Here is a 25,419-nt window from a genome sequence, read left to right on the forward strand (position 1 = left end):
GTCTTGTACATGGCTGACCCGGGCTCAATCCCGGACATCCCATTTGGTCCTCGGAGCACATTAGGAGTGATCCCTGAGCACCGAACTAGGAGTAAGTTCTGAGCACCTCTAGGTTCGACCCAAAAAATAAACAATAAATGAGATTTTAGAGTTTTTGCCTTTGTAGGTCAACAACAAGAGAAGGAAGGCTTGGCATGGCCTCTGAGCAGAACTGGGACTTGCTCAGCTAATTGAATGTTGCCGTCGAACAAAAACCGAGATGAAACTTCGCAGAGCTACACTTCACAGAACCAGTGTACCTGTTAAATCACAGTTGCAAAGCTGAAAAAGGTTTCTGTGCTAACCCTGTGTGACACAAGACTAAGAGAATGTCCTGTTTGTTGGTTGGTAGCAGGGCTGGAATCCAGGTCTTCATTGATGCCATGTACTTACTCAACAAGGAGCTTGACCCCTGATCCAGATACTGTATATTTTTGTTTTGTTTTACCCAACAGTGCTTGTGGGATACTTCTGACGTGACCTTGGCCAGGGTAGCACCAGGAGGTTCTTAAGAGACTGTAAGAGTGTAAGAGGTGGATCCCAGGGTTCCTACATGCCAAGCATGCACTTTTGCCCTGGCCCCAAACACCATTTCCCCCATTTTCCTTCCCTTTTGCTGCTGTTGTCATTGCGATGGCTGGGAATCACACACATACTTGGTTGTGGTCACAGTGCGGGGGAGGGGGGTCACACACCTTTAGTTGTGGAGCTCGCTCACAACCACTGCTGTATCTGAGATAGAACCCTCTGCTGTGGTGTGCCAGGGAGTCTATTGTTCCAGGGATCTAACTCGGGCCTCCCCACAAGCACAGATTTATTCCCAGAGCTTAGCTTTATTTTGCAGTATGGAAATCCTATGGTGAATTGTGAAACAGACCTCAACAGGGGGACAGGAGAGATGGAAGACCTTGTCTTGTACCTGCCAACTGGGGCTCAGTCCCCGGGAACTTCTTGTGGTCCTCTGAGCTGACCAGGAATGGTCCCTGAGTGCAGAGTCAGGAATAATCCCTGAGCACCCCTATATGTTTCTTTGGTTGGTTGGTTGTTTGGTTGGTTGGTTGAGTACAAAAAAAACCAAAACCCAAACAAAGCAGAGCTCATCAGAGTAGAAGCTCTGTTAAGTCTATCCTGGTCTTGCAGCTTGAGCCTCCGCTGAAGAAACAAAAGAAGCATCTACATTTGACCTGCTTTGTAATACTTTTCTTCTTCACTTCTCTTCTCAATGCTGTTGATCCTATTTTCTCATCACTGTTAACAGCTTGAAACACTGCACGCAGGCTTCTTCCCAAATGACTCACCAAATCAAGTTTGATTTGAATTTTAGGCCCACGTGAACCAAGCTCATCTGGGCATGTCATGATACATGATACCCAGCACACAGGGTAAAGGAATATGAGAAACTTAGGAATGCTATTCCAAACTATGAATTCCACTTAGAAACTCCTGAGTGTCCAGAGGCACACTGCCAATAATTTCTTACTACATGTTTTTACAGAAAAGAGAGAGATGCCTGCATCCACTAGGTGGCATCTGGATGCTGCAAGATTTCTGGGGCCCTGGTGGTTCCACCCTGACTGCCTGAAGGAGGTTCCCTGTGAGAGCTGGGAGAGGGAGTGTGAGCATTCTAAGCTGTGTCCTGGTGGAAAGGACCGCCCCAGCTTGCAGAAACAGTTACCATTCAGCAGCTTGAGAGCCTGTCAGAAAGCCCCATGTGTTGTGAGCCGCACAGACTAATGCCGTGACTTTGATCACTGCGACCTCAGTGCCCATTGGGTTTTGGTTATTGAGGGCAGAGCTACTTAATGCAGGAACTGAGTAACTCCTGAAGTGTGAACAGAAGTTGTCAAGGCAAAAACCCAACATCTTAAGCCTTGAACACAAAGAGAAATCACTGTTTCCAGTGGATTGACATTCAGCTCTCTTTATTCTCTCCACCCAGGAATGTTCCTTACCTTCTGTTTTACTTACTTTATTTTGGGGCCACATCTGGTGGTGCTCAGGGCTTACTCCTGGCTCTCTGCTCAGGGATAATTCCTGGAGGGACTTGCTAGGAATCAAACCTAAATCAGCCAGGTGCAAGGCAAGTGCCCTACCCACTGTACTATTACTCCAGTCCCTGTTCCTTAATTTTTGCTTGTGTTAAGGGATAATACCTCATGGTATTTAGGGCTCACTTCTGGCTCTGTGCTCAGGGATCACTCCTGGCAGTGTTAGGGGGCTGCGTGTGGTTCTGGGGATTTACCCAGAGTCAACAGAGTGCAAGGCAGGACCCTACCTGCTGTACTATTGCTCTGGTTCCTTTTTATGTTTTCACTTTGCTTTCCCCAGGCCACACTATCCTGGGGCCAGCAGAAGACACCATGACCAGGCCTCTTTGTTTGCTGGGCTTTTGTTTTCCCCTTTCAGGGCTATAGTCTTCTGCTTCTCATAGCCCCTGTCCCCTCCTCAGTCCCCTCTATCCCTTCACTACTTCTGTATCACGCTTACCAGATTTGAGCACATCATTTTTTTTTTAAACCACACCTAGTGGTGCTCCAAGATTATTCCTGGCTTTGCGCTCAGGAATCTCTCCTTGCAGATTTGAGGAATCATCTGGAATGCCAGTGATCCAACCCAGGTAAGCTGCCTGCTGTACTATTGCTCCGGTCCTTTGAGCACATTTTTTTTTTAAGCCATTTCAGAGAATTCTTTCTTTCCTTGGAAAACCTCCTCATTTTTTTTTTTTTGTACTCAAGGCTTACCCCTGACTCAGAAATCACAACTAGCAGTACTCCAAGGACCACATGTGGTGCCAGGAATTTAACCCAGGTCAGCAGCGTGCAAGGCAACCCCCCCTACCCACTGTGCTTTCGCTCTGACCCCTGATGCAGTTCTTAAAGGCTTGCTCCAGGCTCGTGGTCTGGAGACTCTCAAAGGCTCAGACTATAGGTTCTGATCCTCCAAGCCAGAAGCAGGAGGCTACAGTTTGACTTTTCAGGCACTCCTACAACTAAGCAGGGGCCCGCGTAGCCACCTGCATTCCACCAGACTGAAATTTCTCTCAGGTGGTCTTGTTCTCGGGGCTCAGCTCCAGTTCAGCTGTAAGTAGAGATATCAGGGCTCTGGATTCAGGCTGTGATGATGGCACTACAACTCTGCAGAGGCCCCGTTAACTGCAGCATAACGGGCGATGTCGCTAGGGCCTCTTCATCAGACACCCCCTGAATTACATAACTTCCCTCTGTTAATGCTTCACCCTGGTGTTTTTAACAATTAAGGTCTCCTCATCAGATCTCGCGGAGAAAGAAGAAAAATGCGAGCCAACCCTCAGCCCTGGAAGGGAACGAGCCACAAGCCCACCTGAGGACCCCAGCACAGCATCCGGCGGCCGCCTTCCCCCACACCCGCCAGCTGTTCCCCTATCAGCTGGGGCGCAGGGATGGTCACGTGGGCGCGCCGGCCGAGGGGGAGGGGCCCGGGCGCGGGACGCTTCCTGGTTGCTTAGCAACAGGGCCACGGAGCGGCCACCGAACGGCCATGGACGAAAAAGGCAGTCGGGAGCTCCAAGCTAAAAAGTATATGGAAGAACATAATATCCTGGAGTTGCTGACCTATCTCACCAGCATGCTTCTGTTTTTCCAGCCGGGTAAGGGATCTCTTGCCTATTTCTCACTTTCAAGTGCTGGGGAGCCCCCGGGTCCCCTGAAAGTCCCAGAATTGCCATCATTTCCTCCTTCTTCGCACTTTGCCGGGTTGTTCTGTCCAGGGACCGGTCACTCTCCGAACAGATGACCGTTGAGAAAGCTAAGTTTTAAGAGGAAGACCACATGCTCATAACTTTTGTTGCATATATGAACACCCCAAAGTCCCCAACTCCATATTTGGGAAATATGTGTCATATATATGTGTAAAGGAATATATATATATATATATGTCACATATATATGACACATATTTCCCAAATATGGAGTTGGGGACTTTGGGGTGTTCTGATGTCCACTGGGAGTCTGGACCTACCCCAGGGATAAGGGGGAGACTGTCACGCTGTGACTTCCCCTGCATACCTCCTACCCCCAGGGGCACCTCCCTCCAGGAACCTTTCACCTCTACGCACACTCCAACTTTGGGCAATTTGTCTTCTTTGTTTTTGCATTTGGGGTTTGGGGACTCTCCCAGAAGTGCTCAGGGCTTACTCCTAGCTCTGCACCCAGGAATTACTCCTGGCTGGCTCGTGGTACCATTTGTTGTGCCGGGAATTGAACCACTGGGGTCGGCTGTATGCAAGGCAAAACAAACTCCGAAACTGGTGTACTATCTCTCGGGGGCCCCATGCTTCAGGTAACCTGAGCCCCGATGCAGCCACTTAACTCTGTGGCCTTCAATTAAACAAGTTCTCGTGGAACCATCTCTTCCTCCCCACTCCCCTCCACCACACACACACCTGTGAATGTGGATCTCAAGCATGTGGAGGGCCAAGAAGCTTTGGGAGATATCAGCAGTGGGTGCTGCCTGACTCCTGGCCTCTCGTTCCAGCATTTGTGACTGGACAAGAATCTGAATTTAGGGCAATGAGGTGGATGCTAGTACCGATATTGTAGGAATTGAATGAACGAGAAGTCATCCTGATGCCCCAGGAAGCAATCACACACACACACACACACACACACACACACACACACACACACAATTATCCTTCAGAGAGTTTTTATTTTATTTTTGGTTTTGGGACCATACTCAGCAGTGCTCAGGGATTCCTCCTGGAGGGTGTCCAGGATCAAACCCAGTTCAATTGCAATCAGGAAAGCACTCTACATGCTGAATGATCATAATACATCCTCCTTGATCTTGATTTTTTTTTTAAATTCTTAATTGCTTAGATGAAATTCTATTTAGCAAAAGTACTGCTTTTATACTTTTCCTAATTGAAGGACTAGACTTTACATTATTCATAGTTGATTTTATTATTTATAATTGATTGCTTCTTTTGTTTTTTTGTTTTGTTTCTAGTTCTACACCCAGTAGTGCTCAGAGTTTACTCCAGGCTCTGCACTCAGGATTCATTCCTGGTTGTGCTCAGGGGACCATATGGGCTGTCAGGGATTGAACCCAAGTTGGCCATAGCCAGGCAAATGCCCTCCTCACTGTACTATTTCTCCGGCCCCTGGTTGCTTCTTTTTGCCTACCAACTTCTTTCCATTTACTTTGATTTTTCTAATTAATAGTTGTTAAACGAGTGGGGGTCATTTGTGACAGTTAAATTTCATGCCAGAAATTGAAACTATCTTTTCCAGATGATCCTAGAAGATACTTGGTAACTATATTGGAAAGGCTGAGAATTGCCAAAATTACTGGAGTGTCTTTCCCGTTCTTTATGGATCACACGAACATCGTGTCTATGTTTGAGATGCTGGACAGGTCCAACAAGGGCTCGATAACATTTAAGCAGTACAAAGAAGGTCAGTGTTGCCTCTAGACTGAGACAGTATGCTGAGATATTCCATAATAATCTCTGGTTGCAAATACCCTCACTTTGTAATTTTCCCTTTCTTCTTTCTCTTTTGTAGCTCTAAATACCCTGGGCCTGTGTGCTGCAGATGAAGATTTGAAAGATAATGGACGTGGAATCACTTTGGAAACATTCAGGACAGAAGTGTAAGTATGGGTCCAGGGAGATGGCTCAAAGGCCTAGAGGACATGTTTGCACATGGGAGCCCTGGGTTGGATGCCCAGCATAATATGGTTCCCTGAGCACTGTTGGGTATCCCCTCTCCCCCAAAGAGAAGTCTATAAATGCCTCCCCCAAAGAGAAGTTTATAAATGCCTTAATATTTAAATAAGGTGGCATCACTCAATGCCTCTTTTGCAAACCACAACACCCAAAAGGAGAGAGAGAACAAAAAGGAATGCCCTGCCACAGAGGCAGGGTAGGATGGGGGGATGGTGGGAAGGATACTGTGACCGTGGTGGTGGAGAATAGGCACTGGTGGAGGGATGGATATTTGATCATTGTACAGTTGAAACCCAAGCACAAAAATTTGTAAGTCTACAACTGTACCTCATGGTGTTTCACTAATAAAAATTTAAAAAATAAATCACTTATCACTTAAGTGATTTATTATCACTTAATCCCCGTTATTCATCGATTTATTCGAGCGGGTGCCAGTAACGTCTCCATTCATCCCGGTTGCGTGCTAGCGTAGCCCAATGGTATCTGTTCGTTTTAAGAACATGTAGAGCCTCAAACCGATCATTTAGGGTCTTGACGAAGAAGTCTGACCATCTTATAGGTGGGCGTCCACGTGATCTTTTGATGTCTCGTGGAATCCAATCAGTAATGGCTCTAGTCCAGCGGTTGTCTGTAAACCTCATTACGTGTCCAGCCCATCTGATTTTTGATGTCTTGGCAAATGAGACAGCGTCCCTGATTCTTGAGCGTTGACGAAGATCAGAACTCCGGATTCTATCTCTCATTTGAGTGAATCGTGATATTCCAAGCATAGTTCTTTCGATTCCTCTTTGAGAGACCCGAATAGCGTTCTCATCCTGTTTTCGTAGGGTCCAGGTCTCTGAGGCATATGTTAATGCAGGAAGAATAGTGGAATCAAAGAGATGTGCTCGTAGCTGGAGGTTCTTTGTCCTTTTAGTTATTTCTTCAATGCTCTTGAAGGCATTCCAAGCCGCTCTCTTCCTCCTGCGCAACTCAGGTGCCAGGTCATTCATCATGTTGATTTCTCGACCTAGGTATATATAACTGTTGCATTCGGAGATGGTGGTTCCGTTGAGAGCGAATGGAGCGTCAGGAACAAGGCTGTTTCTCATAAACATTGTCTTCGTAAGATTCAGCTGTAGTCCGACCTTTCCACATTCACGGTCAAAGTCGTTCAGCATTTGTGCCGCTTGGTTGATGTTTGGTGTTATTAGAACGATGTCATCAGCAAAGCGGAGGTGGTGTAGTTGCCGACCATCTATCTTAACTCCCATGTTTTCCCATTCCAGTCGTCGCATGATGTTCTCGAGGGTGGCACTGAAGAGTTTTGGTGAAATGGTATCACCCTGCCGAACCCCTCTCTTGATATGGATGATTACTTCTTTGTAGAATGGTGAGATCTTGGTAGTGAATCCGCAATAGAGCTCACGAAGGATCCTGATGTATTGAGTTTGTACGCCCTGATTGGCTAGGGCTTCCATGACCGCTTCCGTCTCAACAGAATCAAAGGCCTTCTTTAAATCAATGAACGTTAGACAGAGTGGCATCTTGAACTCCCGAGATACCTCAATGAGCTTGGTTATTGTGTGGATATGGTCAATGGTACTGAATCCTTTTCGGAATCCAGCTTGTTCACATGGTTGTCCTTCATCTAGTGTTCTGCTAATCCTATTCAGGATGACTCGAGTGAATAGTTGACAGACAGAATAGATGACAGACAATAGGCAGATTGGGCGATAGTTGCCAATGTCGTGGATGTCTCCTTTCTTGTATAGTAGTACAGTCCTGCTGGTTTTCCATTGGGATGGAACCTTGCATTCAGACAGGTAGCATGTGAAGAGTCGAGCCAATGTATTGAGTACTGATGGTAAGTTCTTCAGGTGTTCAGGTCTGATCTTGTCTGGGCCAGGTGCTCTTTGTTTCTTTACCGACGAGATGGCATGTTGGATTTCGGAAGGGAGAACATTGGGAACGACATATCCATCATGTGGTATGTGGGCAAGTGGATGTGGCTATTAAAGAGATCTGAGTAGAAGTCATGAATAATCTTCTCCATTGCCCTTCTGGAAGATGTGATAGATCCATCATGATGTCGGAGGGCAGTCATCTTGGTTTTGTAGTTGGTGAAGGACAGGCGGGCATTACGAATGTTTTTCCCAGCTTCCGCTGCATCTACCAGTACTGCTGCTCTCCTGTTTTTGAGGTCATCCTTGATGGCTTCTCTGCACTGTTTTGCCAGTTCGGACGTTCGCTTGTGGTTGCCTGAGGCACGTGCCAAGCCACGTTGGCGAATAAGTTCAAGAGTGTTCGAAGAAAGACGGTTTTTTGTGGTTATCTCTCTCTTGGCATTCCTTGCACAATCATGGAGGTGCTGAATCATTCGATCGTATTCCTCATCCATGTTGTCAATGACGGCATCTTCCCATGTTGCCGCAATAGAGCCAAAGAGCTCCCAGTTGGTGGTTGTTCTGGGAGTCCTCTTCTTAAACCTTGCATTCTTTTCTCCTCGTTCTGTGAGGTAGAATTTTGCACGAAGAAGACGGTGGTCTGATCCCGTTTGGAATTTTGAGAAAACAGCAACATCGGTTAGGCAAAACCGCCGATTGAATATGATGTGGTCTATTTCATTGTGGAACCGTCCATCGGGAGACTCCCATGTCCAACGTTTAGATTCAGCCTTTTGGAATTGTGAGTTACCATGGAAGGTTTTGGTTGACATGATGAACTCAGACAGTCTGTCACCCTGTTCGTTCCATTCCAGGCCATGGGTTCCGATGTGGAGTTCATCGACTGATCTTCTTGGTCCTATCTTGGCATTAAAATCACTGACAATGATCTTGTAGAAGGTGTGATCTTCTTTATAGAACTTTTCCAGCTCCATGTAGAATTTCTCAGTTTCTCTTTCACCATAACTGGATGTTGGTGCATAGACAACAAAGATAGAAACTGCCGGTAGTGAGTCACATTTATTCAAGTGTAATCGTCCGATTCGGGTTGTTAGGCATTCAAATGAATCAATGCTCGTGACTAAGTTTGTGTTGACAAGGATACCGACACCACCGACACCTCTTTTATCACATATTCCAAGGAACAGTTCTTCTCCAGTGTTGAAAACAGCATGATGGGATTGATGTCTTCTCGTTTCGGTCAGACCAATGATGTCGTACTTGATCTTTCGTGTTTGTACCATAAGGTCTTCAATGGATGCAGCAGATGCCAGCGTACGAGCATTAAAAGTACAGACAATCATTTTTGTTTTTCTGTGTTTTGGCAGCCTATGTCTGCCTTGGTGTTTTATCAGCCTCTCCTTCCATATCCTTCTCGACTCTGCATATTCAGGGTTAGGGAAATGAGATCCATTTATTACTGGATTTGGCATATCAATTTGGTCTATTTGGCAGAGGAACCCAGGTGTGTGGGACCCGGGGCTGAGATCTCCAAGCCTGCACGGTTTGGGACTGGACCTGTCAGTAGCTAGACAGTTACACCCTCCAACTGCCGTGTAACCCCAACAACGGCCAGGATCCAGAGATTATCACAACAAGGTCCCGGGAGAGCACAAGGCAGAGTCTCCTACCCTGTGTCTGACTATCCTCGCCAGGGCCCAACAGCTGAAGACCTCCAGGCCCCAACCAAGGCCTTACTGGGGCCACTCTCCACACACTTGGATAAGCCTCAGACGTAACAGAACTGGCAGAGGAACCCAGGTGTGTGGGACCCGGGGCTGAGATCTCCAAGCCTGCACGGTTTGGGACTGGACCTGTCAGTAGCTAGACAGTTACACCCTCCAACTGCCGTGTAACCCCAACAAAGGCCAGGATCCAGAGATTATCACAACAAGCTCCTGGGAGCGCGCGGCCGCATTCGCGGTCACGCGACCATTTATTTACTTTTCTCTAAGTTTTCAGGGTACCTTAAATATCCTTAAATATCCAACCCGCACGGCAGAGCCTGGCAAGCTATCCGTAGTCTATGCCAAATAGACCAAATTGAATAAATAAATAAATAAATAAATAAATTAGGTAGCATATTAAGATACAATTAATACACTCAGCAGGGCTCAGGGGACAATATACAGTGCTAAGGAGTGAACTGGGGTCAGCTGTAAGCCAGGCAAAATGCCTTAATTCCTGTACAATCTCTCTAGTCCAAAGTCTTACTTTGTAGTAGAAACGTTTCAGGGACCAGAGCGATAATACAGCAGGTAAAGCATTCAGCTTGCCTGAAGCCAACTCAGGTTCGATCCCCAACAATCCATATGGTCCCCTGAGTACCCCCAGGAGTAATCCCTAAGAAAGGCTGGGTCTGACCCCCACCCCCAACCCCTCACCCCACCCCCTGCAAAGATAAATAAAAAGAAACATTTTATTTCCTTGAAACTTTCAGTTGATTAGAAGGTTTGCAAGGACTAACAGCGAAATCCCTAAGCCCGGGCGGGGAGTAAACGGAAGAGTTAAGAGACCAAGTTCCAGGGGGGGTAGGGATATGGCCAAAAGCAAAGCACATTCCTTGCATGCATGAGAGCTGGGTTCAAACAAACAAACAAAACCCCCAAAAACTTAATTTAATCAGTGAAAAAAATGTAACAAGCTCTAAAGGCAAATTTTGGAGACCAAGTTCCAGGGGCAATGTCTTTCTTTGTTCCAGGGGAATCTCTAAAATTCCCAAGAATGAAATGGAGAAACTCTCAGAACTAAAAGAGGTTTGACTCAATGTCCTAGTTAGAACATTTATGTTGAGTTATTCGAATTTCCCTCAAAATAGTTCTTCAAAATAATTTATCACAAAGTCAGTGCTTACCATCATTACAGGTTGCTTGCCAGCTGACACAACACATTTAGATTGAAGGTATCAGCACCTATGGGACCAGGGAGAAGATGGCTCCAAGGGCTGGCATGCAGCTGTGTGTGCAAGATCCCTGGGTTTGAACTCTGGCATAGCATGGTTCCCTGAGTAAATGCTGAGGGCAAATCTTGAGCACTGAGCCTAGACTATCCCCTATGCACTGAGCTGGGGGTGGCAGACACCCCCCTCCCCCGCAAACAAAGATATTATGGTATGATATGTACTAACTAAAGGCTGGGCTGGAGCGATAGCACAGCGGTAGGGCGTGTGCCTTGCACGCAGCCAACATGGCCGACCTGAGTTCGATTCCTCCGCCCCTCTCGGAGAGCCCGGCAAGCTACCGAGAGTATCTCGCCTGCACGGCAGAGCCTGGCAAGCTCCCCGTGACATATTCGATATGCCAAACACAGTAACAACAAAGTCTCCAATGGAGACCTTACTGGGCCTGCTGGAGCAAATCGATGAACAACGGGAGGACAGTGACAATGACCAACTAAAGGCTAAATCAGGGAAAGAAAATCCCACAAATTTGATCATTGTAGAAACCCCCTTAATATAGCTCAGTATGCTTAACAGTTTGACTATTCAAACTACTATTTAATACAATCCATCTTTTATTATTCAAACTATTACTTAGTACAGTCCAAGGCCAAGGTAGTTAGGAAAAAAAAAATCTAGGGGCTGGAGTTATAGTACAGCAGGTAGGGCACTTGCCTTTCACTTGCCATACAGGTCTAATCCCCAGCATCCCAGCTGGTCTCCTGAGTCCTGCCAGGGTAACTCCTGAGTGTAGAGCAGGAGGAAACCCTGAACACTGCAGGGTAGGGCCCAAAATTAAAAGAAAAATCCAGGTTTCCATCTCATCTTCAGTTACGTGTTTAATTGCATTTCCTAACTGGCAGACTGTAAGTGGGTGCTCAGGCTGAAAGGGCCATTAGTAAAGCAGAAATTGCCCATATTAATAGAGGAAAATAGACACTGCTGTAGGGATCAGTGTTAAGACATTGTGTATCCGAAACTGAATCATGAATAACTAGTCCACAGTGACTACATGAAATTTTTTTAATGAAAACATTTTTAAACATTTATAAAAAGGAACTTCCTACTGCTGTATGGAAAGCAGTAGAGTTTTTGTTGTGTTGGGATTTAATCCTTTAATCCTCAGGCATGCATGGTAAGACCTTAACTACTTAGTCATATCCTTGGTCCAAGGAGGTTGCTTTTGTCTTTTGATCCACACCAAGCCAGGATAAGGGCTTACTCCTGGCTCTGCATTCAGGGATCACTCCTGGTGGGCTTGGGCTTCCACACAGGGTGCTGAGGATGGAACCTGGATCAGCTGCATGCAAGGCCAGTGCCCTACCCACTATACTATCTGACCCCTCCAAAGAAGGCATTCAAAATGGAAGGACTTAGGACATTTGAGGAAAATAACAACTATATTATTAGTCATATCAAAATGTTTTCCTCTTTTGTGAGGGACTGGGGTGTGTGTGATTATACTCACCTGGGTGCTTGGGTTCAAACTTGGAGCTCTGGGGCTGGAGCGATAGCACAGCTGGTAGGGCATTTGCCTTGCACATAAGGTTCGATTCCCAGCATCACATATGGTCCCCCGAGCACTGCCAGGAATAATTCCTGAGTGCATGAGCCAGGAGTAACCCCTGTACATCGCTGGGTGTGACCCAAAAAGAAAAAAACTTGGAGCACTTACATGCAAAGCATGCACCCCAGGTCTTGAAGCCATATTTGTAGCTCATCAAAATTTGTGGGTGTTTGGGGCTGGAGTGATAGCACAGCGGGTAGGGTGTTTACCTTGCACGCGGCCCAACCCGGGTTCGATCCCCAGCATCCCATATGGTCCCCTGAGCACGGCCAGGAGTAGTTCCTGAGTGCATGAACAAGGAGTAACCCCTGAGCATCACCAGGTGTGACCCAAAAAGCAAAAAAAAAAAAAAATTGTGGGTTTTGAAAATGTGTTTTTTAATAGTAAATATAGTGATAAACAAAACTGCATATTTTATATATATGCATCTAAATGATTACATTTTTTTTCTAAAAATTGGGTTATAATTTATTATTTCTATACTTAAAACTTAGATAAGAGGGAGAAAGGGACTCTCCTTCACTGCTGGTGGGAATGCCGACTGGTTCAGTCCTTTTGGAAAACAGTATGGATAATTCTCAAAAAATTAGAAATTGAACTCCCATTTGAACCAGCAATATCACTCCTGGGAATACATCCCGGAGAGGTAAAAAAATATATAGTCAAAATGACATTTGCACTTGTATATTCATTGCTGCACTGTTTACAATAGCCAAAATCTGGAAAAAACCCGAGTGCCCAAGAATAGATGACTGGTTAAAGAAACTTTGGTACATCTATACCATGGAATACTATGCAGCTGTTAGAAAAGATGAAGTAATGAAATTTGTGTATAAGTGGATCAACATGGAAAGTATCATGCTAAGTGAAATGAGTCAGAAAGAAAGGGACAGGCATAGAAAAATTGCACTCATCTGTGGAATACAAAGTAATAGAGTGGGAGATTAACACCCAAGAATAGTAGAGATAAGGACCAGGAGGTCTGCTCCACAGCTTGGAAACCAGCCTCACATGCTGGGGGAAAAGGCAGCTCAGATAGAGAAGGGAACACTAAGTAAAAGATGTTGGGAGGACCCATTCGGGTTGAAAGATGCGTGCCGAAAGTATACTATATATCGAACACAATGGTCACTCAATATCTCTATTGCAAACCACAACACCCAAAAGGAGAGAGAGAGCAAAAGGGAATGCCCTGCCGCTGAGGTGGGGTGGGGTGGCGGGGGATAGGGTGGGGGTGGTGGGAGGGATGCTGGGAACATTGGTGGGGGAGAATGGGCACTGGTGGAGGGATGGGTAAATGATCAATGTAGGACTGTAATGCAAACACAAAAGTTCGTAAGTCTGTAACTATACCCCACAGAGATTCACTAGTGAAAAAGAAAAAATACTAGGGGGAAAAAACTTATTTAAGAAACAGCAATTATATCTGGAAATAGGACAACTCCATTTTTGTAACCTCTGAGTTTCTATTTTTGTTTTTGTTTTCTTAGGAACGATAGGACCATCAAGATCTGGAACACATTTTAATAACACTGTAAGTCCAAAATAATAAATGATTTTTATAAAGTCTTCAGTTTTATTAGTTTAAAATGGTATCATATGACTTGAAATCCAAAATTGACTTCCACCCTCAACGGCTCAAAAAAAAAAAGTCACAAAACATAAAATGAAAAAATTCGATGCGCTATTTCCCAGTATTAGGCCAGTTTGTCTTCAAATTAAGTAGGATCTCAACATCTTTTTGTGCTAGTTTGTAAATTCCGACTTCATTCAGTACTGCCTCAGCAGAGGGCTGCTCGGAAGGCGACTGCAGGACATCCCTCAGGAGAAGGGCGGAGCCGATGTTCAAGGTCAGGACAATGCAGGCCTCTTTCACACTGTAGGAACAGCCAAATAACGACAAGTTCACTTTCAGAAACTTAATATATTGTGTCTATACATTGCAAGTCCAGATCCCACAATAAAAGCTTAGGGATTTATTATTTAGCCTTTGGAAAATGTCAAGATTAAATGTGTGTTCAGCTTATATTTCATTAGATTACTATAAGGTAACATAGGGCTGAAGGGATAGCACAGGGGGTAGGGCGTTTGCCTTGCACACAGTCAACCCGGGTTTGATTCTTCCGCCCCTTGGCAAGCTACCAAGAGCCCAGCAAGCTATCAAGAGTATCCTGCCCGCACGGAAGAACCTGGCAAGCTCCCCGTGACATATTCGATATGCCAAAAACAGTAACAAGTCTCACAAGGGAGACGTTACTAGTGCCTGCTCGAGCAAAGCAATAAACAACGGGAGGACAGTGCTATAGAGCAAGGCAATACAGGATCACTGCTTATTTAATTATGTGACATAGAATGTATTATTTCCCCAAATACAGTAATTGGTACTAAGAGTCTCAAGCAACTTGCCAGAAACAGTCCCTGAGCACTGACAGGTGTGACCCAAAAACGAAACAATTAAAAGAAGCATAAAATAAGTCACAGAAAAAAAATATAATAACAAAACCAAATAACTATCTTGTTGTGACAAGAAAAAAATATTCTTTCATAGTAAATTTAGAAGGAACACTTTGTAATATTAGAAGCCCTAAATAATTTTTAAATCAATGATTTTTAAAATTACCAAAAAGCCTTCTGACATATTTATATAATTTAAACTAAAATTAATGTCATTTAAAAAATATTTTTTCTTCAGGCCTGGTATGTTATTGGGTACTAAACACATCTTAAATTTCTTGGGCCTGGAGTGACAGCACAGCGGGTAGGGCATTTGCCTTGCACCCGGCCGACCCGGGTTCGATTCCCAGCATCCCATATGGTCCCCTGAGCACCACCAGGAGTGACTCCTGAGTGCAGAGCCAGGAGTAATTCCTGAGTGCAGAGCCAGGAGTAACCACTGTGCATTGCCAGGTGTCATGACCCAAAAAGCTGGAAAAATAAAATTTCTTACATTTATGGGACATATTTATCTGCCTAATCCAAGTCTTTTAGGAGTAGTAAATCAAATGCACAAAATTCAACATATATATCTATAACCACCTGTTTATAAACTTTTGATTCATTGGTCACATGTTATTTTAGAATACAATGAACACTTATAAGTTTCAACTGATGTTGTATTCCGCTAAACATCAATGGAACCCTAAAGTTGGTTTTGAGTCCCTAAAAACAGACAACATCTGCCCTAGAACACAGAGTACCTATAATCCATTATAAAGTCCAATCATTTGTGCTGGTTATTTTCTCTGGATTGCCTGATTTGGAGAGCCTGGTAAACTACCAAAAATATCTCGCCCGATGGCAAAGCCTGGCAAGCTACCCATGACATATTCGAAATGCTAAAACCAGTAACAAGTCTCACAATTTGTTGTGAGATGTTACTGGTGCCCGCTCAAGCAAATCAATGAACAATGGGAGGACAGTTCTACTGTGCATTTTCTCTGGAAATGAGGGCAAAACTTAGCTGATATCTCAAATATTAATATCTGATACAGAAAATTTTCTTTTTTAAAATTTTGTTTTTGTGCCACACCTGGCAATGCTCAAGAATTACTCCTGCCTCTATACTTACTCCTGGCTGGGCTCAGGGGACCATATGGGATGCTGGAGATTGAACCTGGGTCGGCCGCATGCAAGGCAAGTGCCTTACCCACTGTACTATCACTGATATCTGATAGGTCATCCCCAATGGTGCTCAGGGGTCACTCCTGTTTGTCCTTGGAGTATCCTATGCAGTGCTGGGGGTCAAAATGGAATAAGCTGCATGCAAGGCAAGCTCCTTACCCACTTTACTCTTTCCCTGGCCCCCAAAACCCTAAAAGTTGTTTTGTTCTATTTATATTTTTTTTGCTTTTTGGGTCACACCTGGTGATGCACAGGGTTACTTCTGGCTCATGCACTCAGGAATTACTCTTGGCGGTGCTCGGGGGACCATATGGGATGCTGGGAATCGAACCCAGATCGGATGTGTGCAAGGCGAATGCCCTACCCACTGTGCTATTGCTCCAGCCCGTTTTTTTTTTTAAAAAACAGGTCAACCTCTTCCAGCAATCTGATACATCACTATTAATTGTTAAATAATTGAGCTTACTGTTTAAAGTAGTTTTCTGGTCTCTTGCAATAGTGGGAAAACAAAGGGAAAAGATTCCGAGTCATATCAAAGTGTAGCTGAGCAGCTCCTCCTTCATTGAAGTGATTAGCAAGAATGATCTGAAACAAAGAATAACTCATGTGACAGCTGCATATACATCGCCACAAGCCTACGATGCCATTCACTTTTACTTACTTCTTGGTAGATATACAAATCCAGCTTCTCTACAAGCATTTGCCAGAAAATTTTAAATAAGGAAAAGCAAAGCTGCTGTTCCAGCTGATGCAAACGGTCTCGTAACGTGAGCAGTAAGGGACACGCCGAACTGGACAGGGACATGACGGCCTGTTCGGATTGTGAGGGCAGGGACAGCCACCTGGGAAAATGAAAAGCACACACAGCATTACCTGCAGTACTTTCATTCCTACTGTAAATATCTTTATCACTGTGTAGCTTAAGAATTTAAGATTTAAGGGGGCTGGAGTGATAGCACAGCGGGTAGGGCGTTTGCCTTGCACGCGGCCAACCCGGGTTCGACTCCCAGCATCCCATATGGTCCCCTGAGTACTGCCAGGAGTAATTCCTGGGTGCAGAACCAGGAGTAACCCCTGAGCATCGCTGGGTGTGACCCAAAAAGCAAAAAAAAAAAAAAAAAAAAGAAAGATTTAAGAATTTGGGGGCTGGAGAGGGAGTTCAGCGGTTCGGCCTTGTGTGGGGGTGACCAGCTTCGATGCCCAGCACCCCACAGGGTCCCCTAAACCCTGCCTGAAATGATCCCTGAACACTGGATCAGGGATAAGCCCGGAGCACTCCTGGGTGTAACCCTAAAACAAAAGATTCAGGATTCTAACAAATGGATAAGAAAACTGTTTTCTAAACACCAGGCAGTGCTAGTGGGGGGGCCTCGTAGTGCCAGGGATTGAACTATGGGCCTCACACATGAAGTATGTGCTCTACTACTTGAGATATCTCCCCAGTCTCAATAAGCCCTATCTGGGGTCAGTGGGAGACCACATCAGACAATGCTCATAGGCTACTGGCACTGTGCTAGTGAGGCTGGTCCCAGGAGAACTCAGGGCCGTGTAAAGTGCTGGGCTTTATCCAAGGCCCCTGCATGCAAATCATGCACTCAACCCATGAAGCTCTGGCCCCAAGGCAAACAATTCACAATTTAGAAAAGTCCTAGGGTATCTGGCGAAGAAAACATGTACAGCCCAACACTGAAAGCTCTATCAGAAGATAAACATCCCCTGGGGCTCAGGGATGGCTCAGTGGCAGAAACACCTGCCTTGCAAGTTTGAGGCCATGGTGTTTCCTACATGTGCACCTGTGCTCCCTACATGTGCCATATGTGGTCCTGGTAGTTCTGCTAGCTGGCGCCTTCGCACCGCAACTGAGTTCTCCCAGTACAGATATATGCAAGCACAACCAATGAAAGATGTGTGAGCACCTTTGGGCCAGGAGTACGACCCCAGCAAGCACTATAGCTGGAACAGACTTGAGTACCACAATCAAGAGTATTATGCCAGGTGAACACTGCAGCTACGATGTCAGCATCACAACCTAGCACACAGTATCCTTGGTTATCACAACAACAAGGGAATAGAAGGGAAAGAAAAAAAAAAAAATATATATATATATATTCATTTCATTTATTCTTGGTTTTGGGGGCACACCTGGTGGTGCAAAGGCTACTCCTAACTACTCAGGGATTACTCCTGATGATGCTTGGGGGACCGGAGACAATGCCAGGGATCAAAACAGACTGAACTAGGATTGGCCACCAGCAAACTAAGCGTCTTAACCTCTGTACTGTCCCTCTGATTCCAAATGTCCCTATAAACTTTAGCTCTCAAATATTCTGTTTAATGAGGATGCTGGGCTGGAGCGATAGCACAGAGGTAGGGAGTTTGCCTTGTGTGCGGCCGGCCCGGCCAAGCCGGGTTCGATTCTTCTGCCCCTCTCGGAGAGCCCGGCAAGCTACTGGGAATATCTCGCCCGCACTGCAAAGCCTGGCAAGCTCCCCGTGACATATTCGATATGCCAAACACAGTAATAACAAGTCTCACGATGGAGACGTTACTAGGTCCACTCAAGCAAATCAATGAACAATGGGAGGATAGTGACAGTGACAGAATGAGGATGCTACCTTTTTTAATGCCCCAATTTTAAATGACTTACTAATATAAAGCAGTTAAAATGTAAACCATTAGCACTTTAGACATCAGTTGGTTTTATGCTCTTAATTTTCCAGCAAAAATAACTTCCAAATTAACTTCCAAATTAACTCTAAGTACTTGATGTGTTTGAGGATAGAAACCACCTGCCCCCAGGAGCTCAGTCTCAGGCGGGGAACAGGAGAGCATGTGGCAGGACGGCCACGAGATGAAATGTGCACTGCATGCGAACACAGGGTGCTATAGGGCATCTGGCTTTTTAAGATGGGGTCAGGCGAGGCCATTCCATGCCATAATATATACGTGTTCTCTGTACGTCTATCAAACCAGAGGGTTGAATTATGATTAGGTTGAATTAATTATGATTTGTTTTGCTTTGGGGTCACACCTGCCGATGCACAGGGGTTACTCCTGGCTCTTCACTCAAGAATCACTCCTGGCGGTGCTCAGGGGACCATATGGGATGCTAGGAATCGAGCCCCAGTCGGTTGCATACAAGGCAAACGCCTTACCCACTGTACTATTGCTCCAGCCCGTTTTGTTTTGTTTTTTTGATGAAGAATATTTGAATGTATTTTAGTAAGATTTCTATCTAAAATATTCAAAATATAGGGGCTGGAGTGACAGTGCAGCAGGTAGGGTGTTTGCCTTGCATGACGTCAACTTGAGTTTAGTCCCCAGCACCTCAGACGGCTCCTGAGCCTGCCAGGAGTGATCCCTGAGTGCAGAGCCAGGAGTAAGCCCTAGGCATCACTCCCTGGGGGGTGGCCCCCAAACCAAACAACCAATCAGAACATTTGGAGTCCCAAACAGCTGTGCTATGCAGCTATCTTGGAAATCTGGTTCTATGTCACCTTTCAACTTTTTCCAAACTGAAATAGCAAGCTGACTTGCAAGGAAAAAAAAAAAAAAAGAGGAGTTACCTTTCTTTTTTATAGAGCTTTGTGGCCTCTTTCACTTCTCTAAACACGTGGTCCACCTGACGAGTGAGCATGTCATGCTTCAGACGCTCTAACAGGCTGATCATGTCATCAAAGACAGAGCTCTCCATGGAGGCCAGCTGCCCCAGCTGCAGCTTGCTCAGGGTGTTGTTCTCTGCGAAGACCTCCAATGCCGCCTGCTGAAGCTGCAGAAAAAACTGAAGGCAAAAAAACCCATTATGTACGTTTGTATTTTTTCTTTTCCCCCTGCACTATAGGAAAACAGTGCTGTGAATAATCAGCCAAAGATTAAGAACAAATGTCCATTAATCAGGGACTGGTGGAGTCACACCATTGATTGTTTCGGGATGAAGATGGCGAGCATCCCCTTGGCATTTCTGCTGGAAATCTCCAGATAGAGAGGGCTGATTTTATTTTTAGTTTTTGAGCCACATGCAGCAGTGCTCAGGGCTTACTCCTGGATCTATGTGTGGGGTTCACTCCTGGGGTTCCTAAGACCAAATACTGTGCCAAGACTGAACAAGTTATCTTTGTAAGGCAAGTGCCTTAACCTCTTGCTGTCTATCTCTATGACCCCAGAAACAAACAACTTTTTATAAATCCCTGTCTAATCCTGCTAGTAATGCAAATGATTGCCTCACTCCAACACACTCGGCCAGTATGAGTCTGATTTTTCTCAGCTACGGTCGCAAACGTCCTGTCTGAATGGCTGGAAAGCCTGTCCACTTTTTCTGACTAAATAAAACAATAGTTTTAATGATGTTTAGGTATAGCATTCATAAGCTGAAAGCCTAGGAAGATAATTAAAGCACTTTTGATGTTAAATAGAATTTGTACCGTAATAGGATACAGAATGATTTCTGATTTGAAGATCCAACTAGCAAACTGACAGCAGGGAATTGGGTTATAAATTTTCTAAGAATTGGGAGGAGAACAGCCAATTCATTTTTCTTTCTTTTTCTTTTCTGGGGGATAGTACCTCTGGCAATGCTCGGAGATTACTCCCGGCTCCGCAACAGGGAATCTCCTAGCTGTGTTCCGTGAACCATATGGGATGTCGAGGATGGAACCCAGGTTAGCCACATGCAAGGCAGCCCCACCAATTTGTTTTTCTTAGAATACAGTATAATTAAATACTTAATGATGTTCCATCCTTTGTTGAAGCTAAGAATCTGCCCCTCCTTAGGTCATGTGGCATAAAAATAAAGAATGACAATTTGTTTTATACTATTAAAAAGACTCAGCAGGGGGACAGAGATAATTCTGAGGGTAAGGTCACTTGCCTTGTGTGCAGCCAAATGGGTTTGATCCCTGGCATCCCGTCTCTAACAGGCTAATCATGTCATTCCCTAAGCTCTGCCAGGAATGATTCCTAAGTGTAGAGTCAGAAATTGAATACTGCTGAGCGTGGCCCAAAGGCAAAACCAAAATAAGACCAAAAAATGCTCAGCAGAAAATATAGCAATGTTGGGCTGGAGAAATAGTACAGTGGGTATGGAGCTTGCCTTGTATGCAGCCAACCCTGGTTCGATCCCTGACATCCCATATGGACCCCAACCACTACCAAGAGTAATTCAGCCAGGAGTAACCCCTAAGCATCTTGGAGTATGATCCCCCCACCAAAAACAAATAAATAATAACAACAACAAAAACAATATTGGAACTAAGTGAATACTTCTTAAGATTAGAAAGTCCAGGATTTTATTGAATTTTACACCATCATTTAATCTTAGCTTTTTTTGGAATAGTAATTGCCATGCATTTAGTATTTTCCAACTATAAATTCTAAAGAGGCATGTTAGAGAGATAATACAGAGGTTAAGATTCCTGTCTTGCACACACCAGACTCGATCCTCACCACCAATCATGGTTCCCTGAGCACCTCCAGGAGTGATGCCTGAGCAGCATCAAGAGTGAGCCCTGAGCATACTAAGGGGTGAACCCCAAACAAGTACAAAACAAAAGCTAAAGAGGAACAAAAGTCCATATTACAAACATAACACTATTTCATGACAATGTTGACTTTCTTCCCTAATGGTGAAAATGCAGGACTATTCAACAGTTTTGGAATTGGTGAAGGAAAGGCATGCCGTACTTCCTCGGGTTGGTCTAATTGTTGTTTTGTGTTTTTGCTTGTGATAGACTATTCAAAAGGTGAAATTGCCCAAACTACTAATATATTACTTAATATAAAAGCACATTAACTTACAATATTGTCAGCCCAATCTGCTAGGACTGTGGCGATATAATTCACAGCATTAAGAATCGCACAGTATCGAAAGCCCAGGGAAGCTCTAGTCTCTTCTTTCATCACCTGAGTTAATCGTATTCTAAAATCATCCACTAAGTCCTTCTGTAATTCCAGGAACTGCAGCTTTCGGGAAGCTGTGGGAAGATTTTTATACCGGTCTGTGGAGAAAGTTAATAAGACATATGAAGGTTTTTAGAACTGCCCAGGACATAGTTACAAGTTTCCCCTACTGGACTTTGCTTTGGTGCCTTTGTCAAAAAAATCAATTTACGGGGCTAGAGATAAGTACAGAGGGTAAGGTTTGCCTTGCATGTGGCTGATGAGGGTTCAATCCCTGGCATCCTATTTGGTTCCCTGGGCCCATGAGGAGTGATCCTTGAGCACAGCGCCAGGAATAATTCCTGAGCAAAGCCAGGTGTGGCCCCCCAAAACAACAAACAACAACAACAACAACAAATCTATACAAATCTTTAAGAATCTCTCTTCCCTCTCCCTTCACGTTCTCTCCTCTCTCACTCTCTTCTCTCTCTCTCTCTCTCTCTCTCTCTCATGCTGCAAAACCTCACACCTGCAAGGCAAGTGCTCTATGTTGAACTATATACCCCAGCAACAATCAGTCTATTTCTATACTCTCTAAGGACACTGGTTTCACAGAAATATTTATCAAAACTCATTCAACTGTATACATAAGATCCAGGCATTCCACTCCACATCAACATTTCAAATTGTTTCTAAGGCTTAAGACATCTATATACAAAATCACTGTTTCTTCAAAGACATCTTTTGGTGGGGCCAAGGTACTCACTCAAATGGCCCCTGGGCACCATCAATCCCCACAATAAACATTTATATTAAAAAAAAATTTTTTTACAGACATTTTCTTTAAAAAAGGAATGCACAATTTGGATGAGCTTAAAAAGATGCATATGCAATTTGCAAATGAAATAAAATGTCTTTTTATTTTTGGGAGTCACACCTCACTGTGCTTAGGATTCACTCCTGGCTCTGCACTGAGGTATCACACCTGACTGGGGGGATCATATGGGCTGCCAGGGATTGAACCCAGGTTGGCTGCATGTAAGGCAAGCATCCCATCCACTGTACTATCTCTCCAGCCCCTCAAATACCTTAAATATCTTTAATATGTTTTAGAAAGGGCCGGAGAAATAGTAAGAGGTTAAGGCTTTTATCTCCTACCCATTTGAAAGCCCTGCCTCAAATCCCTGGTATTGCATATGGTCCTCTGAGCACAGAGCCAGGAACAGACCCTGAGCACAGCCAGATTGGTCCAAAGTCTCTTCCAACCCTCCACACACACACACACACACACACACACACATTTGTACTTTGTACTTACCGGTTATAACTAAGAGTAGTGTCATAAAAGTTTCTGCACAATCTGGAACTTTCATCTCATCCACATCAGTAATATCCTTGTACTGTGAAATCCAGGCAGCTTCTGATGAAAGCATTGAGTCCATTTTTTGAAGAGCAACTGAGAGGCAGAAAAAAAGCTTCTATCAATTAAATGGTTAACAGTCATTCCTAACTTTTCAATCTTACTTTTTGTTTGTTTGTTTGTTCTTGCATCATACCCAGCAATGCTTAGGGCTCACTCCTCGCTCTGTGCTCAGGGATCACTACTAGTGAAGCTTGAAGGACCTTATTTGGTGCCAGGGTCAAGCCATGGGTCAACTATGTATAAGGCAAGCACCTCACCTGCTATACTATCTATCCAGTCCCTCTTACTAATGTTTCAATTCACAGCTTTTTAGAAATGACTTTCTTTTCCTTTTTCTGGAGGGTGGGGTTTGTGGTGTTAAGCTCCCATATGGTGCTCAGGGATTCAGGTGGCCACTCCCAGCAATTCTCAGCCAAAAAGCCAGTGATTCACTAAGAGAGCTAAGAGGGCCCAATGTTACACTGCTACCCTGAGGTGGGTGCCTGGGATAAACCAAGTCACACAGTCGCTGCTCTGAGATGTCCAGATACTTCCCCCAACCTCTACCCCAAATCTCCAAAATAATTTTACGAATTAGAAAAACTTTATCCAGAATTATTCTACCGAAAATAAAAATACTCTATGTAAAATCTATAAAAGTTAACTATATAATCTAATGGTTTTTAGAATATTTTTTGTAACTATATTTATGTTTCTGTATGTATTTTCCAGAACTGTATTTATGTTTCTTGAGTGGAATATTTTAGAATATTTTAGAATATTCCATTCAAGAAACATATGAATACAGTTCCAGAAAGGAAATGTTTGAAGTTCGAAGAATAAAGAGGATTTCCAAAGAGGTTATTTATGTGGCTATGTTTGACCCACAACTGGAGGGGGAAAGCACCCCAAGTTTATACATACACACACATGCAAAGAGGCATTTTGTCCCTCCTTCTGGCCAGAGAAGCACTTACATTTTCTTTCCACAGTCAGCCATCTCTGAAAGCAGGACTCCTCTGAGAGAATATGCATACAGTTAGCAAAAGTGTCAGGATAGCCGTGAACACTGTGTAGCTCCCTTTCAAACAAAAGCACCTCATCCACCAAATGGCAGAAGAGATTATCATCATAGAGCAGACAGGGAATATCAGCTGCTAACTTCTCAAGAACTAACATCATGAGGCCTCGAGAAAATTCAAGCTAAAAAAAAAAGCATAGCATTATAGTTACATATTAATTCTTCATCTTGTAAATCACATATTATAAATGAGAAGTTATTCATGGACACCCAGCTCTCAAATAGAAATGCTTAGAACTCTCTCTCTCTCTCTCTCTCTCTCTCTCTTTTTCTTGGGGGGTGGGGCACACCTAGTGATGCTCAGGGATCACTCTAGGCAGGGCTCAGTGGACCATATAGGGTGTCAGGGATCAAACCTGGGTCGGCTGCATACAAAGCAAGCTCTCTTACTTACTGTTCTATCACTCCAGACCCAGAACTGTGTCTCTTACCCTTGCATTGACTGAAGAGCCTGCTTTGTCTAGTACTGGCTGAATCTTCTCATCCAGAAATTGAGTGTGGTTCCCAATCCACATAAGCACTTGTGCCAAGTACCATTCAGGCTAAGGAAGGAAGTAAAACAGAATTATTAAATAACTTCAACTAAAAAGTTACAATTAAATGTCTAACTGTATAAACATAGCACTTAAGAAAACTCAGTTGAAAATTCCCACATAATGGCAGAATCTCTACTATAAACTCTAAACTTATGCCAGGATTAACAATCAATTATTTCCCAGATATTCCCAACTAATTCTGGTACTATAGATTAAGTCAGTGAACTTTGAACTTTGTAAGTTACACTGTTTCTCCCGCACTTTAAACTATATAAAATGAGGGCTGGACAGGACAGTGGGTAGAGCTCTCGCCTTGCACATGGCTGACCAGGGTTCAATCCTGGATCTGAGTTGGATGTTTCAAGGCATGAAGCCTGAGTACAGAGCCAGGACTTTGCCCTGAGTACTGCTGGGTGTGGCCATAAAACAAGAGCAAAAAAACAAATACAAAAAAAATGTCAAAAGGAACTGAGACATGGCTTGGGTACTTGCTGTGGGTTTGATATGCAGAGTGAGAGATAAGGAACCAGCCCTAAGGGTTTCATAGTAAATGCTACAGCAGTAAAAGGAAAATTAGAAATCCGTGAGATAATGTGTCAGTGAGTGAGCTGGTCCCTACAATGTATCAACAAATCCCCACACATATCTGGGGCAATGACAGAAGAGGAGTTTAGCTCCTTCAATGAGAAAACACTAATGTGAATAGTCAAACCCTTACCATTTTCTCAG

General features: G+C 44.3%; 2 protein-coding genes across 2 annotated transcripts in view; one reads left to right on the plus strand and one right to left on the minus strand.

Moving 5' to 3' along the window:
* Positions 1–3,555: 3,555 nt before the first annotated feature.
* Positions 3,556–13,745, plus strand: EFCAB10 (EF-hand calcium binding domain 10). The gene is made up of 4 exons (XM_056118104.1): positions 3,556–3,664; positions 5,310–5,474; positions 5,583–5,670; positions 13,667–13,745. The coding sequence occupies exons 1-4, from the start codon at positions 3,556–3,558 to the stop codon at positions 13,701–13,703; spliced, it is 399 nt and encodes a 132-aa protein (XP_055974079.1). The 3' UTR covers positions 13,704–13,745.
* Positions 13,730–25,419, minus strand: part of RINT1 (RAD50 interactor 1) — a 28,136-nt gene continuing 16,446 nt past the window's right edge. The window contains exons 8-15 of the mRNA XM_056118102.1: positions 24,586–24,696; positions 24,051–24,276; positions 22,990–23,127; positions 21,591–21,790; positions 19,364–19,578; positions 16,459–16,639; positions 16,264–16,382; positions 13,730–14,053 (exon numbers count right to left, since the gene is read on the minus strand). Of these exons, the coding sequence (XP_055974077.1) occupies positions 13,861–14,053; positions 16,264–16,382; positions 16,459–16,639; positions 19,364–19,578; positions 21,591–21,790; positions 22,990–23,127; positions 24,051–24,276; positions 24,586–24,696 (1,383 nt within the window). The 3' untranslated portion in view covers positions 13,730–13,860. The remainder of the gene's footprint in view (positions 14,054–16,263; positions 16,383–16,458; positions 16,640–19,363; positions 19,579–21,590; positions 21,791–22,989; positions 23,128–24,050; positions 24,277–24,585; positions 24,697–25,419) is intronic.

Source organism: Sorex fumeus, unplaced genomic scaffold (assembly GCF_029834395.1).
Source record: "Sorex fumeus unplaced genomic scaffold, SorFum_2.1 ptg000037l, whole genome shotgun sequence".
Lineage (NCBI taxonomy): Eukaryota > Metazoa > Chordata > Mammalia > Eulipotyphla > Soricidae > Sorex > Sorex fumeus.